Here is a 14,146-nt window from a genome sequence, read left to right as displayed (position 1 = left end):
CGGACCGGGTGCACCCGGCTGCGCTCCCGCCCTCCCCGCCTCGCTCGCAGTCCGCCCGCCGGCGCTCAGGCCGCGGGGGAATCCCTCCATCTCCCCGCCCCGCGCCCCGGGAGGGGAGGGGACAGCGCCGGCGCTCGCGGACCGGCTTTCTCCGAGGGAGCGCCCCAGAGGCTAGTGCGCACTGAGCCGCCGGAACTCGGCGCTGCGCTGCGCTCTTAGGAACGCGGGGTGCCGTCGGGTCCGGCGGAGCTGAGACGCCGGCAGCCTCGGCGGGAGCGAATCCTTGGTGGTGGGGGCGCCCACCCACTGAGCGCCCTCATGTTTCCTGCGCAGGACGCTCTGCCCCGCGGCGGGCTGAACCTGAAGGAGGAGCCGCTGCTGCCTGCGGGCCTGGGCTCGGTGCGCTCCTGGATGCAGGGCGCGGGCATCCTGGACGCCAGCACAGCTGCGCAAAGGTAAGCGCTGGGATGCGACGCGGCGCGCTCGGGTTGGACGGCTCCGCGCCGCCTTTGCCCAGCTCCCTGAGCTGCCGGGGCGAGGGCTGGAGGGAGCCCTAATTCTGCACAGTCCCAGCAAGCTCTCCCGCCCACCCTGTCCCGTGCGCCTGTCCTTTCTCCTGAAGAGGTGGGGCGGGGCGGGGCGGGGCTTCTGCCTCCACTCTTGGCCGTCCCGGCTCAGACTTTTGACTGGCACTGGCGGGCCCAGCCGTCCATGACTTTAGTGGAAGAGGTATCTCGGCTGCCTATCGTCCCTGAGCCATGCCCTACAGCCACCAACCGTCAAGGAATGGCCAACCCCTCCTTCCTGGGCAGTCCCAGTGCCTCTCTTGGTCCAATTCCGGGGCTCTCTGCCAGGAAAATTACGAAACCCAGCCTCCTTTCTGCTTTCCCACGCCCCTCAGAGTTGGAGGATAGGTTGTGCCGCGCTGGAGAAGCGGCTGGGGGCTGGAGTAGGGGGAAAAGATGAGGTGGGTAGTCAGCTTGCTGGAATGATTGGGGCTGGGAATGGGGCAGGGCCGCTCAGTTCCCGCCTCCTAAGATGTTTTTCTAGTGGGTCCTGCGGGAGGCAGGGTGTCCCTGGAAACCCAGCACCCACGCCCATTTTCTCCCACTCCTTTACAGAAGTCTGGGCTGAGGGGCTTGGTGGGGGATGGACCCCTGGGTTTGGAAAGAAGGTTTAAAGCTTTGTTGCTCTGACCTCCACAACACCTGGGCCTTCACCTTTTTGTAACCCCGGGGGTGGGGGGTGAGGGAGAGGGTAGGACTAGGGAGGTGCTGCCTCTGCAGACAGCTGGAGCATGCGAAAGCCAGGCTTCCCAGAGTTCTGAGCAGCTGCTTGTCCAGAAGCTTGAAGGGATTCTGTGAGGGGGTTGCCAGGGCAGAACAGGGCTGGCACCGGGGCCACGTCTTCACATCCCCAGTCCTGTCCAGGGGACTCCACTCCTAGTCCAGCCTCAACCTCACCCCTTAACAGACACACACCTTGTTTCACTCACAAACTAAACCAGTAATTCTGCACTACTGTTCTTTCCGGACTGTCAGGAGGAAGCACTAGGGGCTGTCTCTGAAGCTCATCTCTTCAGGAAGAGAAAGGGTCTTGCCTGCGAATTAATTCACTTGATTTTACTCATGATATAACTATATTCCAGAAAATTAGAAAACAGAAAACAAAATCCCACCTCTCTGATACAACTACTGTCAATATTTTAGTGTATTTCCTTCCTATCTTTCTTCTCATTAACATGTTTTTTTCCTGTGCTATGCATACAATTCTGTTTTTCTGTTCTGTTTTTTTATTTAACTTGAGCCAATTGATTTTAATGGGGGCCCATTCTTTTCTCCACCACTGGCCATGTGGTAAGAGCTCCTGGTAATAGTAGATAGGGTGTCACAGTAGGGCCTCTGCATTTAAGGTTCCTGTTTCTCTCCTATCCTCCCCCTGTCGCAGCCCCAGGAAGCAGATTTGATGAGGGGAGAAGCAAATGTGAAGGAGGCCGTGCCCTTGTCGCCTGTATGGGCGCAGGAAGTGTCAAGATGAGTCTCTTCCAGGGGATCAGGCCATGTGTTGTCTGCACATAGGGGATCTTAGCAGGTGTTGGGGAGTCCAATCTAAGTCCCCAGGGCCACATAGCTGGGACTCAGAAGGCTTTCCCAGTTTGAAAAGGGGCATTTCTTCAGGACTGGGCTGTTTATTTCCAAGTCCAGAGACTTCTTTGTCTTAGGACACAGACTGGCAGATTCCCCCCTTCCCACCCCACCCCCATATTTGGTTGACTCTGAGCCACCTCCTTCCAGAGGAGCAGGTTAATCCTTTCTCCTCATACTTCCCAAGGTGACCTGGCATCTCTCCTGTTTGTATCTAGATCCTCAGCTGGTCCTCTGCTCAGGTCTTCCCATCCTAAAACAGCAACAACAAAACTTTCTTTCCCATTCCTACCTCCCTCTTCAACCTCTACCTGCTTCCTCTCCCTCTGCCTCTGAGAACCTTGCTCAGGAGCACTCCTCCCCGCAAGGGCTGCTTGGGATCTGACAGTTGTCTTTGATGCTGTTCTCACCTTTGCTACATAGCCACCTGGTTATTAAGGCTTCTAGAGTTCTCTGCCTCTGTGTCCTACTCCTAAGCTCAGTGCCCATGGCCAACTGTTTACAATAAAATGCCCTGCCCCTCCCCCACTTTCTCCCTGGCTGAAGGTTTACCTAGCCTGATTTCCCACCTTAACCTCCTAGCCCACTGCCCCAACCCCAGCCTCTACTCACTCCCCCAAAACCATCTGCCATACATCAGAGACCAAAGCAATATTTCCAAAGAACTTTTCTCTGATCATATCCCTCCCAAATTAAAAACTTCACCTGCACTTCCTCCTAGATATTCAGCATTCAAAGCCCATCACAATCTGACCCTAAATTTCCTTCCAGCCTTCATATAATACTTGGCATCCAACAATGTCTTTTCAAACAGTTGCCCTGTCCCCAGCACCCACACACTCACCAAATAAAGTCTTATGGCCTCTGGGAGCCACCCCACCCAGCATCTTCCCTATCTCTGCTCTCCCACCCAGCCCAGGGGAATGGTTCTTAGTGCTGCCTAACGATGCTCGCCACAGGTCAGATTCAGCTGTGCCCTGCCTGTCCTGGGCTTCCTTGCCCTGCCAGCCTGTGCCTTCCTTTAGGGCAGAGATGGTGGCTTATTCATCCTCATGTCCACAGCATGAAGATAGGCTTGAGCAGTCAGTAGGGGAGCAATGACTATTTGCTGAAGGAAGCAGGAGTGCATGTTAGAAGGTTCCCAAATCTTTTTCTGTTGGGCTCTCTAAATTGGTGGTCCCCAGGATCTACCCGACCCCAGGAACCATATACTGGAGCAGCTGCTGCTCTCTAGCTTTACGATGCCAAGATTTTACAGATGGAGGAGAAAGCCCAGAGCCTAAGAACAGTGAGGGAGGCTCTGCCAACAAGAAGGAAAGTTCTGAGCAAAAGTAGGGAGAGAAGGGGCTGCATACCCTCACACAGGAGGCAACAGGGAAGGGAAGGAAAGGGAAGGCTGGTGCAGAGGGCTGGCAGGGTCTTCCTAGTGGAGAACTTTGCACAGGACCCTGGCCATTGCCGTGACCGTCCCTACCTGGAGCCAACAGGACTTTATCTCTGAGACCCACATCCCAGCCGGAGCCCACCTTCCCCAGATTCCCATTCAGATCCTCCTCTTTCTAGAGTGTTCAGCACAGAAGGAGCTATCCACTCATTCTGATGTGACTCCCAGCCTGGGGAGACCCCTGGAGGACCCAGGCCAGCCCTCTCCCTTGAGCTGGTTCCAGTGCACTTTCAGGGCCCTGAGAGGGAAGCCAACTGGGGCTGCCTTTCCTGTAAGCAGCTGCAGGCTAGCCTCCCTGCTAGGAAATGCTTTTGTTTGCTTTAATAATTAATAGCCCATCCTCAGCCTGGGACCTGGCAGGCAGGCGTGTGGGTGGGTGGTGAGGGGGTGGGCCTAGAGAAGCAGGGTGGGCAGTCTTTTCTCCCTTGTTTAGGGATCTTGGTGGGTAAGACAGTTTCCTGGGGCAGGTGATCAGAGCTGCTGCTGGGGCAGTGGGAGCAGGGGAATATGAAGTAGTCCCCAAAACCTCCTCTCATTCCAGCAGACATCCCTGGACGTAGGTTCTAAACAGCTGCCTCTAGCCACCAGGTCCTCCTCTGCCCGCATCGTCAAGGTGGGTGTGCCCCAGTGAGCTGCTGCTTTTGTCTTCCTTGGTCTGTGGCATAGCCAGGCTCTGGGCATGTTGGGCTAGGCAGGGCTAGGCCAATAGATCTTGACTGGGGTCAGCAATGCCAGGCCCAGCTTGATGGTTACCAGCAGCCCAGCGGCCCAGGGGATGCCTGCAGAGAGAGTGGGGGCTAGTGGGACGTTTGGAGGAAGAGACCTGCACTTCCTCCTAGATATTCAGCATTCAAAGCCCATCACAATCTGACCCTAAATTTCCTTCCAGCCTTCATATAATACTTGGCATCCAACAATGTCTTTTCAAACAGTTGCCCTGTCCCCAGCACCCACACACTCACCAAATAAAGTCTTATGGCCTCTGGGAGCCACCCCACCCAGCATCTTCCCTATCTCTGCTCTCCCACCCAGCCCAGGGGAATGGTTCTTAGTGCTGCCTAACGATGCTCGCCACAGGTCAGATTCAGCTGTGCCCTGCCTGTCCTGGGCTTCCTTGCCCTGCCAGCCTGTGCCTTCCTTTAGGGCAGAGATGGTGGCTTATTCATCCTCATGTCCACAGCATGAAGATAGTCTTGAGCAGTCAGTGGGGGGGCAATGACTATTTGCTGAAGGAAGCAGGAGTGCATGTTAGAAGGTTCCCAAATCTTTTTCTGTTGGGCTCTCTAAATTGGTGGTCCCCAGGATCTACCCGACCCCAGGAACCATATACTGGAGCAGCTGCTGCTCTCTAGCTTTACGATGCCAAGATTTTACAGATGGAGGAGAAAGCCCAGAGCCTAAGAACAGTGAGGGAGGCTCTGCCAACAAGAAGGAAAGTTCTGAGCAAAAGTAGGGAGAGAAGGGGCTGCATACCCTCACACAGGAGGCAACAGGGAAGGGAAGGAAAGGGAAGGCTGGTGCAGAGGGCTGGCAGGGTCTTCCTAGTGGAGAACTTTGCACAGGACCCTGGCCATTGCCGTGACCGTCCCTACCTGGAGCCAACAGGACTTTATCTCTGAGACCCACATCCCAGCCGGAGCCCACCTTCCCCAGATTCCCATTCAGATCCTCCTCTTTCTAGAGTGTTCAGCACAGAAGGAGCTATCCACTCATTCTGATGTGACTCCCAGCCTGGGGAGACCCCTGGAGGACCCAGGCCAGCCCTCTCCCTTGAGCTGGTTCCAGTGCACTTTCAGGGCCCTGAGAGGGAAGCCAACTGGGGCTGCCTTTCCTGTAAGCAGCTGCAGGCTAGCCTCCCTGCTAGGAAATGCTTTTGTTTGCTTTAATAATTAATAGCCCATCCTCAGCCTGGGACCTGGCAGGCAGGCGTGTGGGTGGGTGGTGAGGGGGTGGGCCTAGAGAAGCAGGGTGGGCAGTCTTTTCTCCCTTGTTTAGGGATCTTGGTGGGTAAGACAGTTTCCTGGGGCAGGTGATCAGAGCTGCTGCTGGGGCAGTGGGAGCAGGGGAATATGAAGTAGTCCCCAAAACCTCCTCTCATTCCAGCAGACATCCCTGGACGTAGGTTCTAAACAGCTGCCTCTAGCCACCAGGTCCTCCTCTGCCCGCATCGTCAAGGTGGGTGTGCCCCAGTGAGCTGCTGCTTTTGTCTTCCTTGGTCTGTGGCATAGCCAGGCTCTGGACATGTTGGGCTAGGCCAATAGATCTTGACTGGGGTCAGCAATGCCAGGCCTAGCTTGATGGTTACCAGCAGCCCAGCGGCCCAGGGGATGCCTGCAGAGAGAGTGGGGGCTAGTGGGACGTTTGGAGGAAGAGAGGATGCAGAGAAAAGGGGACACTTAAGTAGCCCATGCCAGAATGAGAAAAGAGCTGAATGTAACAGAGACTTTAGAGAAATCTGAGACAAAGGATGACATACAGGAAACATATTCTTTTCACTCCTTCTATCTCCTTGAGAGGTGGTCAAAAAGGAGCCTGCTCCCATTGCTGATGACCTCAGGGCTTGTCCCCATTTCCCCAGTATCCCAGACTCCAAGATGGATCAGGCCCAAGCCAAAGCACTGCTCAGAACCTTGGGCTGTCAAGAAGACAAGAGAGGATTTGGTGGGGGTTAGGAGGAGGCAGAGGCCTGAGGGTGCCTCTGTGGAGAAGCCAAAGCTCCAGCCTTGGCCACTTGTCCCCTGAGTGATTTGATGTGCTTGTTTTAAATTGCTCATATTTATAATAAGCATGTGGTCAAGAATGTAAGAAGCCACGAGTGGCCTTCCGAGTAGAGAGCAGAGACTGTGAGGGAAGTGTCTGTACTAAACAGCTATGACATAAGACAGGCCATGGGGCATCCTGCTCAGCCTCACAAAGGAATGTCTCCAGGGACTGCTGGGTGGCCCTAGCAATAGCAACCAGACAACTCAGCAGTCCCTAGCGTGTCCCCATATGCACCCCCTGTACTCTGGAGCGCAGGCCACCTGAATGGCCCAGGCTGTGAAGGTCAAGTTGTCCTTGATGTTGACTTGATCCTGGACTCCTAGCTCAGTACTCAGGAAGTCCATGCATACCGTGCTTTCTACAAGGCAAGTGTCTTCCTACGAAAAAGTAGCTGTGCGAACCAAAGCTCTTCCCTCACAGTCATCTTTAACTTTTGGGCTGTTTCAGAACAGAAGATGAGAAGTGGTGAGTGGGCCATGGTAGAAATATTTAAACAAGCACTTTCTCCACCCACATCCGGGTTCTTTAGTACAGGAGCGAATGGCCCACCACCTCAGCATGCTCCAGAATTGATAGGAAAGTGTTTGAACATTTTGTTGAAAACAATCTTTTCTAAGAAAGCAAGGAGATGTGTAATTTGTTTTGGAGTCTTACAAAATGTAGTTAATATACCTGTTTTCATTGCTCAGCCGCATTTATCTGAAAAAGGCTCTTATGTGGCAGGCTTTGTGCACTAATGATGCTAAGTGAATGAGGTGTTTCTGAATTATAGGCCCCAAGAACACATGTACCAGGTGAGGCACTTCTTGTGCATATCTGCCAAGCTGCAGTCAGGCCCTTGGGCTGTAGCTTTGCCAGCTTTCATCACCCCGCAGCCCCTAGGTGGCTGGTGGTTGGCACCCATATCCTCTTAGACCCTTGCTAAAGGGTCTGCGTCTCCTGCCAGCATCTGCTTCCTAAGACTTTCTCAGGCTGCAAAAGGCTGCTCTGCCCACTTGCACACCAGGCCAGAAGTAACTAAGAAGTACTCCCAGAAGCCCTCAACCAATGACTGGAGTTGGTCAATAAATACCCCAGCAACCCTCCTCCAGCCCTCTGAGGAGATAACTCCAAAGCACGTGTTCTGGATGGTTTCCAGAGCTCCCGGTGGGATTGAGCTGCAGTTGCCCACAGTGGCAACTTGTTAATAATGTGCCCTTTATAAACTGCCTTTCCCTTTCTCGCTCACTCCCCGCCCCCACCAGTGTTTCCTAGACGCACCTTCCACATGAACTTTGCATTTGAGGGTCTGCTTCTGGGAAAACCGAAATAAATGACTGTCTCTCCCAACTTCGGGGGCTCTGCTCCTGCCTCCATTCTTTCTTTTAGATAAAGGATTCATATCAATAGACATCCTCAGAGTCTCTCCCACATTCTAGTGGTTGGCTTAGGTGCCCACACTTTGGAAACCACAGAATCAGAGACATTGATTGGCCTTCATCACATCTGTCTGTCTCTAAACTAGTGTCAGAGCAGACAGCGTCCATCCCCGCCTAGCTGTACCCCACACATCTGCACCTCCTCTGCGGGAGTGCCCAGCATGGCTCTTAGGCCTCTCCACATCCTATTTCTATCTTCTGAGTTGTTGGACCGAATCTCTATGTTTCTTTCTTTCTGTTCTTTAATCGTGGTTTGTTTTCTCATTACAAGAGCATCAGCTAGTCCCAAGGGGAGAAAAGCAAAAGTCTCTCCTTTCCCTTCCCCCACCCTCTCCCTCTGGGGCCTACAGTTGCACTCATGGATGTTGGTTGGTCACCTACTGCACACTGGGGGTGGAGGTGCCTGGGGGTACCGGGAGAAGGAAGGCATAGTCCAGACCAACCTCCAGTGCACCCACTGATGTGTGCTGATCCTTATGTCATTCTCCATGTCATGTTCACAAGAAATGCTAGAATGTCTTTAAAGCAAAACCTTTTCTTTTTCACTATGATCTTCTCACATGTCTGGCAAGAGTCTGAACAGGGTAAACAAGAGACATTCACAGACCAGGAGCAGCCCTGGGGGTGCTCAGCAGGGGCCTTGCCCATTCTCCAGTCTTCTGCAGGTCTGCTGGAGGCTCGGACTGTTACATTGTTCTGCTGTTATTCATGATAGGGATTTTTTTCTCAGAGCTACACACTAGCCACCTCAATCCCATTGCTTTGTAAAGGCCCAGGAGAATGATTGATTGTGCCTCAGAGCCATTAAATGGGATGAGGAAAAGAGGATGATGCTGGGCCGTCTCAGGGGAAGTGGAAATTAGCCTGACCCCACTGTGGGGTCAGGCCTGTGAGCACAGGCCTGTGAGCACCAGTGTCCACAGACCCCAGGCAGGGGTACCTGACCTCTCTCTCCAGGAATCCTCTCCTGCAGGGAGGGTGGGCCCTATGAAGGGAACTTGGCTTGGGGCTTAGGCCAGACGTCCTAGTCTGGTCCTTAGGAGCCTGGCAAGAGCCAGTAGGCAGCTAGGACCCAGGACTGACTGATATTTGCCAAGAGGGATGGATGGGAGTGGAAGCTCAGGCCAGCATTGTTGATTTACTCTTGGCCTGGAAAGTACAAGAGTGTCTATGTAGAAAGGGTGTGTTGCATGGTCTAGGGGACTGTGTTTCTGCCAAGCATCCACCACTCCCCTCTTAAAACCTTTTTCTTTACCCTTCCTCCCTCCCTGCTGTCTGAAAGCTATCCAGTGCCTTTTCTGGGCCAGATGACAGAATAAAGGGCAGAGTGATCTCGGATGGTTCCGCTGACCTGCCTCTTTCTGGCCTTTTCTCCTCCCAGGTGGTCCTGGAACCCATCCCTGGGAGCTTCTCTCCATCTCTCAATCTCTCAATCTCTCAATCTCTCAATCTCTCTCTCTCTCTCTCTCTCTCTCTCTCTCTCTCTCTTGTGTATTTCCTGTGTATATTTCTCTCTCTCTCTCTCTCTCTCTCTCTCACTCTCTCACTCTCTCACTCTCTCACTCTCTCACTCTCTCACTCTCTCACTCTCTCTCTCTCTCTCTCTCTCTCTCTCTCTCTCTCTCTCTCTCTGTAGTCCAGGGGTGTAAGGGAGGAGTCAGGGTTGCCATCTCATTAGCATATTCATCAACAGTAATCAGGGACCTGCTGTGATCAAAGCCCTCTTTGGGCTTCCCTGCCTCTTGGCAAATGGCAAGTGGGAGGGTCAAGGCCTGGACTTGAAAGGACTGTAGCCTGAGGGAGAGTGGAGGAGAAAGGGAAAAGAACATTGTCCCTAGAGTGTAGAAAAAAACCTTGGGGGGTGGGGAAGAGAAGGTGTTGGCAGCCCCCTTCCTCATCTTATCTGGACAAGCAAGACCCAGCACTTCTGCCTCGGAAACCAACATTTCACATGAACCACTGGGGCTCCCAAGCAGGCTTTAAAAAGAAGGAACAATTTTCATTTTATTGTTTCTATATTTACTGTAATCTATATGAGCAAAAACACAACAAGCCTCTCAAGCCATGACATCTCAGATATTATGGCTTCATACGAGGCCAAGTAAGAGTAAGTTGGTTTTAAATTATATGAAGAAAATTCTTAAGTAGTGATGAATGTGGCAGATGTCACAGTGGCATGTCCATCATGTCCATGGTGGGGCTCTCATCTAAATGGCTCTCAAGGCAGTCCCACTGGCCTCACTCTGCATCCCTGCAGCATCCTCTCACTTTCCCACTGCACTGCCCCTCTCTGCCTGCAGCATCTTCTAAGTGCTGCCTGGCTTCAGAACCTTCCAGTGGCCTTTAGTCGTGTTTCCCAAACCACAACCCTCAACAAAAGTGCTCCATAGTCAAGTAAATATGGTGTATTAGTTATCTATTGCCACATAAAAATTACTCCCAAAACTCAGCAGCATAAGACAACAAACATCATCTCATGCAGTTTCTGAGAGTGAGACATCAGGGAGCAGCATAGCTGGGTGGTTCTGGCTCAGAGTTCCTTCTGAGGCTGTGATCAAGATGTCCAACTTCTTCCACTTCGTGCTGGCCATGTACGACCGGCAGGGGCAGCCCGTGGAGGTGGAGCGCACAGCCTTCATTGACTTCGTGGAAAAGCACCTCCACACTAGGAGAGGGCGTCCCCCATCTTCAGCTATAGCCCAGGGTCCAGGCTGGGCAAACTAGGGCCTTAGCCAGTTTGATGTCTCTGAGAGTCTGAGAGTCATCATCTCCCAGGCAACGCTGCAGGTTCATGTACACAGCCATGGACTAGGATACATACAGTGGGATATTTGTTCCAGAACCTCCCAGCTACCCCTGGATACCCTAAAGGCAGGCACAGGAGCCTCTGGTCAGTAAGATGGGTTGTTCGTACATTTGGTTTTGGAAATCAGCCTTTCAAAATGCGGGGCCCAGGAAAATCTGGGAGGAAACCTGAAGGGATGCCTCTGTTGCGATCTGCTGTGTGGCCTGTTCCCAAGGGAGCAGGCTGGGGTGGCCTCTGGGCTGAGAGGCCTCTGTCTGGATCTGAGATAGCCTTGGCGAGGGTGGACCAGTCCCATCCAGTTTATTCCTTGCCCAAACTCTTGACATATCGGAGCCAAGTCCTGGCCCACCTGCTTACCTGGTGAGAAGCGACGGGGTCTCCAGAGGGCACTTCCAGTGGTTTCCCAGCTCTCTTCCTCCCGCAGTGGCGTGGGCCTGGCACGAGCACATTTTGAAAAGCAGCCTCCCTCCAACCTCAGGAAATCCAACTTCTTCCACTTCGTGCTGGCCATGTACGACCGGCAGGGGCAGCCCGTGGAGGTGGAGCGCACAGCCTTCATTGACTTCGTGGAAAAGGATCGAGTGAGAGGCTCGTGGGCTTGGTTGGACAAAGCATAGGAGAAAGGGAGCAGGAGGTCTTCAGGGACCTCCCTTCCAACGGATAGATGGTGGGGAAGGAGGGGGGTGAATAGATGGAAGGGAGGGAAATGGGGTAGGGTTAGGGAGTAAGGTTGGGGGTGTGGCTGGAGGATCCCTGGGAGCATCAGAGCACTCTACTCATCTTGGCCCTGCAGGAGCCTGGGGCTGAAAAAACGAACAACGGGATCCATTACCGCCTGCGGCTAGTGTATAACAATGGTGAGTAAAACCCACTGCCCACTGGGTATGAAAGCCCCATGCAACACAGAATGCCTTGTTGTGAGGGTTGAGGAGGCCCTGGCTCCAGGTGGGGAGAATATAGCATGTAGTCCAGCCATCAGAGGCCATAGATGCTCCCCGTATAGCAAGCCCTCTTCGCCTTCCTACCCTTAGGTCTTCGGACGGAACAGGACCTCTATGTGCGTCTGATTGACTCCATGTCCAAACAGGTGAGCCAAGCCAGGGAATGCTCAGGCCTGTCCCACCCTCTTCTCAGACCCAGTCTACTTGTGATCTGAGCGAACATCCTTTTCCCTGCTCCCGCTTCCCTGTGCCGTCACCCCCACCACTCTGGCTCCCCCGGTTCTCACTCCAGCCTACGACAGGAAGATGTATGGTCCTTGCTGTTAGTCTAAAAGAAAGGCAATATTTGTACGAAGACCTGCATCCTAGGTCCATGTTCCCTAGAAGCCTAGCCGAGACGGGGATTCAGGCGCACATGGTTTGTTGGGGAGGCATGAGGGGCTCTCAGGAGAAAGGAGAGAGGGAAGCAGCACAGGGCAGGGGGTGCTCAGCAAGGATGGGGTCTCAGCTGGAGTTGACCCTTGGCCTAATCCACAGGGAGCTCTGGAGACGGAATGACACCAGAGTTGTTCCCCCGCTTGAGGCAAGAAGGCCAAGATTCTGTACCCTGTGTCAGTCGGTCATTGGCTGGGAAACAGCCCCAAAGGGAGCCTGTAACCTTCTAGACATTTTCAGGCAAGGCAGCTCTTATCCACTGAGAACTATTCTTGAGAGAAAGCCCTTAACAGTCAACACTAACTGCAGCTGGGGTGGGTGCAATGGTCCAGGAAAGGGGACTGGGCGGGGCCCCAGAGCTGCTACTGCAGACCCTCAGCACCCTGATGGGCTTCGCAGAGAAGTTGTACATGCTGGTATGGAGGAAACTGAGTCTCAAATGGGCCGATCCGTGGCCCAGTGCAAGGTGGAGACTTGGGCTTTGCCACACAGGCAGAGTCTTCCAGCAGCCTCTGCCCAATCCCAGGGCAGAGGAAGAAATAATTTGTTTCGAGGAAGCCTGTGGTCACCGTGGTAGGAGAGACAGACCAGACAGTGGTGCGGGGATTGTGTGAGGGACAAGTGGGGAAGAGGCTGGAGGAAGTCCAGAGAGAAAGGGACCTCACAAGCGGGTATGGCTGAGAGGCCCAAGTGGTTATAAAGTAGGAAGCCAGATTAGCAGTTTAGGAAGCTTACTCTTTGCTTCAGGGCAGAGAATAGAGCCTGGGTGACCCGTGAGGAGAGTGATCTAATAGTCCAAGGGGGAGATGCTCACCCAAATTGGGGAGATGATAAGGATGGGGGGAGAGGCTGAATAGCCAGCTGGGATAACCTAGGGGACAATGCTTTTGAGCAGAAGCAGAGGTCCACTAGGGCCATGGGAGCAGTGGGGATAGGAATGTCTATCCCCATCCCAGCCTGACCGAGGTCCTTGGTCTGGGGCCTTCCCTGGCCCCAGCAGAGATGGATCTGGAAGGAGCTGCCTGTTGACAAACAGAATCTATAGACCTCATGCCACAGTTGCCCACCCTGTCAGTAGTCCTGGTTTGGGGAGCCAGGCTCCCAGCTCATGCTCTACACTCCTTGGTGCCCTGCAGCGATTTGGAAGGCATGATCTTCTCCAGAGGCAGGTCTGTCTCTTCCCCCACATTTAGACATAAGGGGAGCCTTCTTCCCCATGAGCCTGTGCACTTCCTCTCTCCCCCAGGCCATTATCTATGAGGGACAGGACAAGAACCCTGAAATGTGCCGAGTGCTGCTCACCCATGAGATCATGTGCAGGTGAGGGGAGCTGGGTCATTTTCACCTTGCCCCTTAGCCAGGATGTTGCCAAGGACCCCCACCAGGCCCTGCCCCCTACCACTGCCACCACCACCCTCCCTGCTGCTCCCTAGAGAAGGCCTGGTAGGGGAGACAATGAGGGAAGAGAGAGGTCCCTGAGCACAGTGCTGGCTGAGGAGAGGGTCCTTGAGGCCCCATTAGCCTGGTCTGTTTATGTGGCTTTCTCCAAGTGTTTTTGTAAGAGAGGTCTCCTGCCACTACTGGGAAGCTTAACTAATAAAGCTCAGGGGAGGGCTCTCTGGGGACGGGGACCAGGGCTCCAGAGCTGGAGGGAGGAAACTTTGCTACCTCCTACTTGACCCTGGGACACTTCCTGGGGGGGAGGGTGGAATAGGAGGAACACAGCTCTTGGCTCCCCTTCCCCACAAGTCTTGGCATTTCTAGGTAAGGTCTCCCCAGGAAAAGCCAGTCAGATGGCATCCTTGGAGGCAGTCCTTGTACATGGAAAAAAGAATACATAGTGTTCAAAAATCTGGTTGAGATGGTGGCTACCTTTAGGAAGAGTAGTAACAAGAAAGGGTCACGAGGGGCCTTCTGGAGGGCTGGGCACGTGATATTTCTTGGTCTGGCTGCTGGTTACATGTATGAATTCACTTTGCGATAATTCACAAGCTGCACACTTATAAGTTGAGCTCCTTTCTATATGTTAAGAAGTGTACACACAGAGAGAGTAAGAGACCCATTAGGTGGCTAGCAGCTTGCCCTTTGCTGGATCCTCCAAGAACAGCATGCCTTTGGGACAAGGGTTTCCAGGCCAGCCTTATCCCCAGGACTGGACTTTCCCGGTCCCTGTGACAGAACCCTCACTGCCATTT

At 53.6% G+C, this 14,146-nt stretch overlaps 1 protein-coding gene across 5 annotated transcripts in view; it reads left to right on the top strand.

Annotated features, from left to right (window-relative positions):
• The first annotated feature begins 203 nt into the window (after nucleotides 1-203).
• Nucleotides 204-14,146, top strand: part of EBF4 (early B cell factor 4) — a 48,332-nt gene continuing 34,389 nt past the window's right edge. Inside the window, exons 1-5 of one of the 5 annotated variants that reach the window (XM_025039891.1) lie at nucleotides 204-455; nucleotides 11,000-11,156; nucleotides 11,369-11,432; nucleotides 11,607-11,662; nucleotides 13,198-13,271. In XM_025039891.1, coding sequence (XP_024895659.1) covers nucleotides 319-455; nucleotides 11,000-11,156; nucleotides 11,369-11,432; nucleotides 11,607-11,662; nucleotides 13,198-13,271 — 488 coding nt within the window. In that variant the 5' untranslated portion in view covers nucleotides 204-318. The remainder of the gene's footprint in view (nucleotides 456-10,999; nucleotides 11,157-11,368; nucleotides 11,433-11,606; nucleotides 11,663-13,197; nucleotides 13,272-14,146) is intronic. The other 4 variants (XM_015597203.2, XR_001517806.2, XM_015597205.2 and 1 more) reach the window with 4 other exon arrangements.

This window comes from Pteropus alecto, unplaced genomic scaffold (genome assembly GCF_000325575.1).
Source record: "Pteropus alecto unplaced genomic scaffold, ASM32557v1 scaffold45, whole genome shotgun sequence".
In the NCBI taxonomy this organism is placed as follows: Eukaryota; Metazoa; Chordata; class Mammalia; order Chiroptera; family Pteropodidae; genus Pteropus; species Pteropus alecto.
This window is presented reverse-complemented; position numbering and strand designations above follow the sequence as displayed.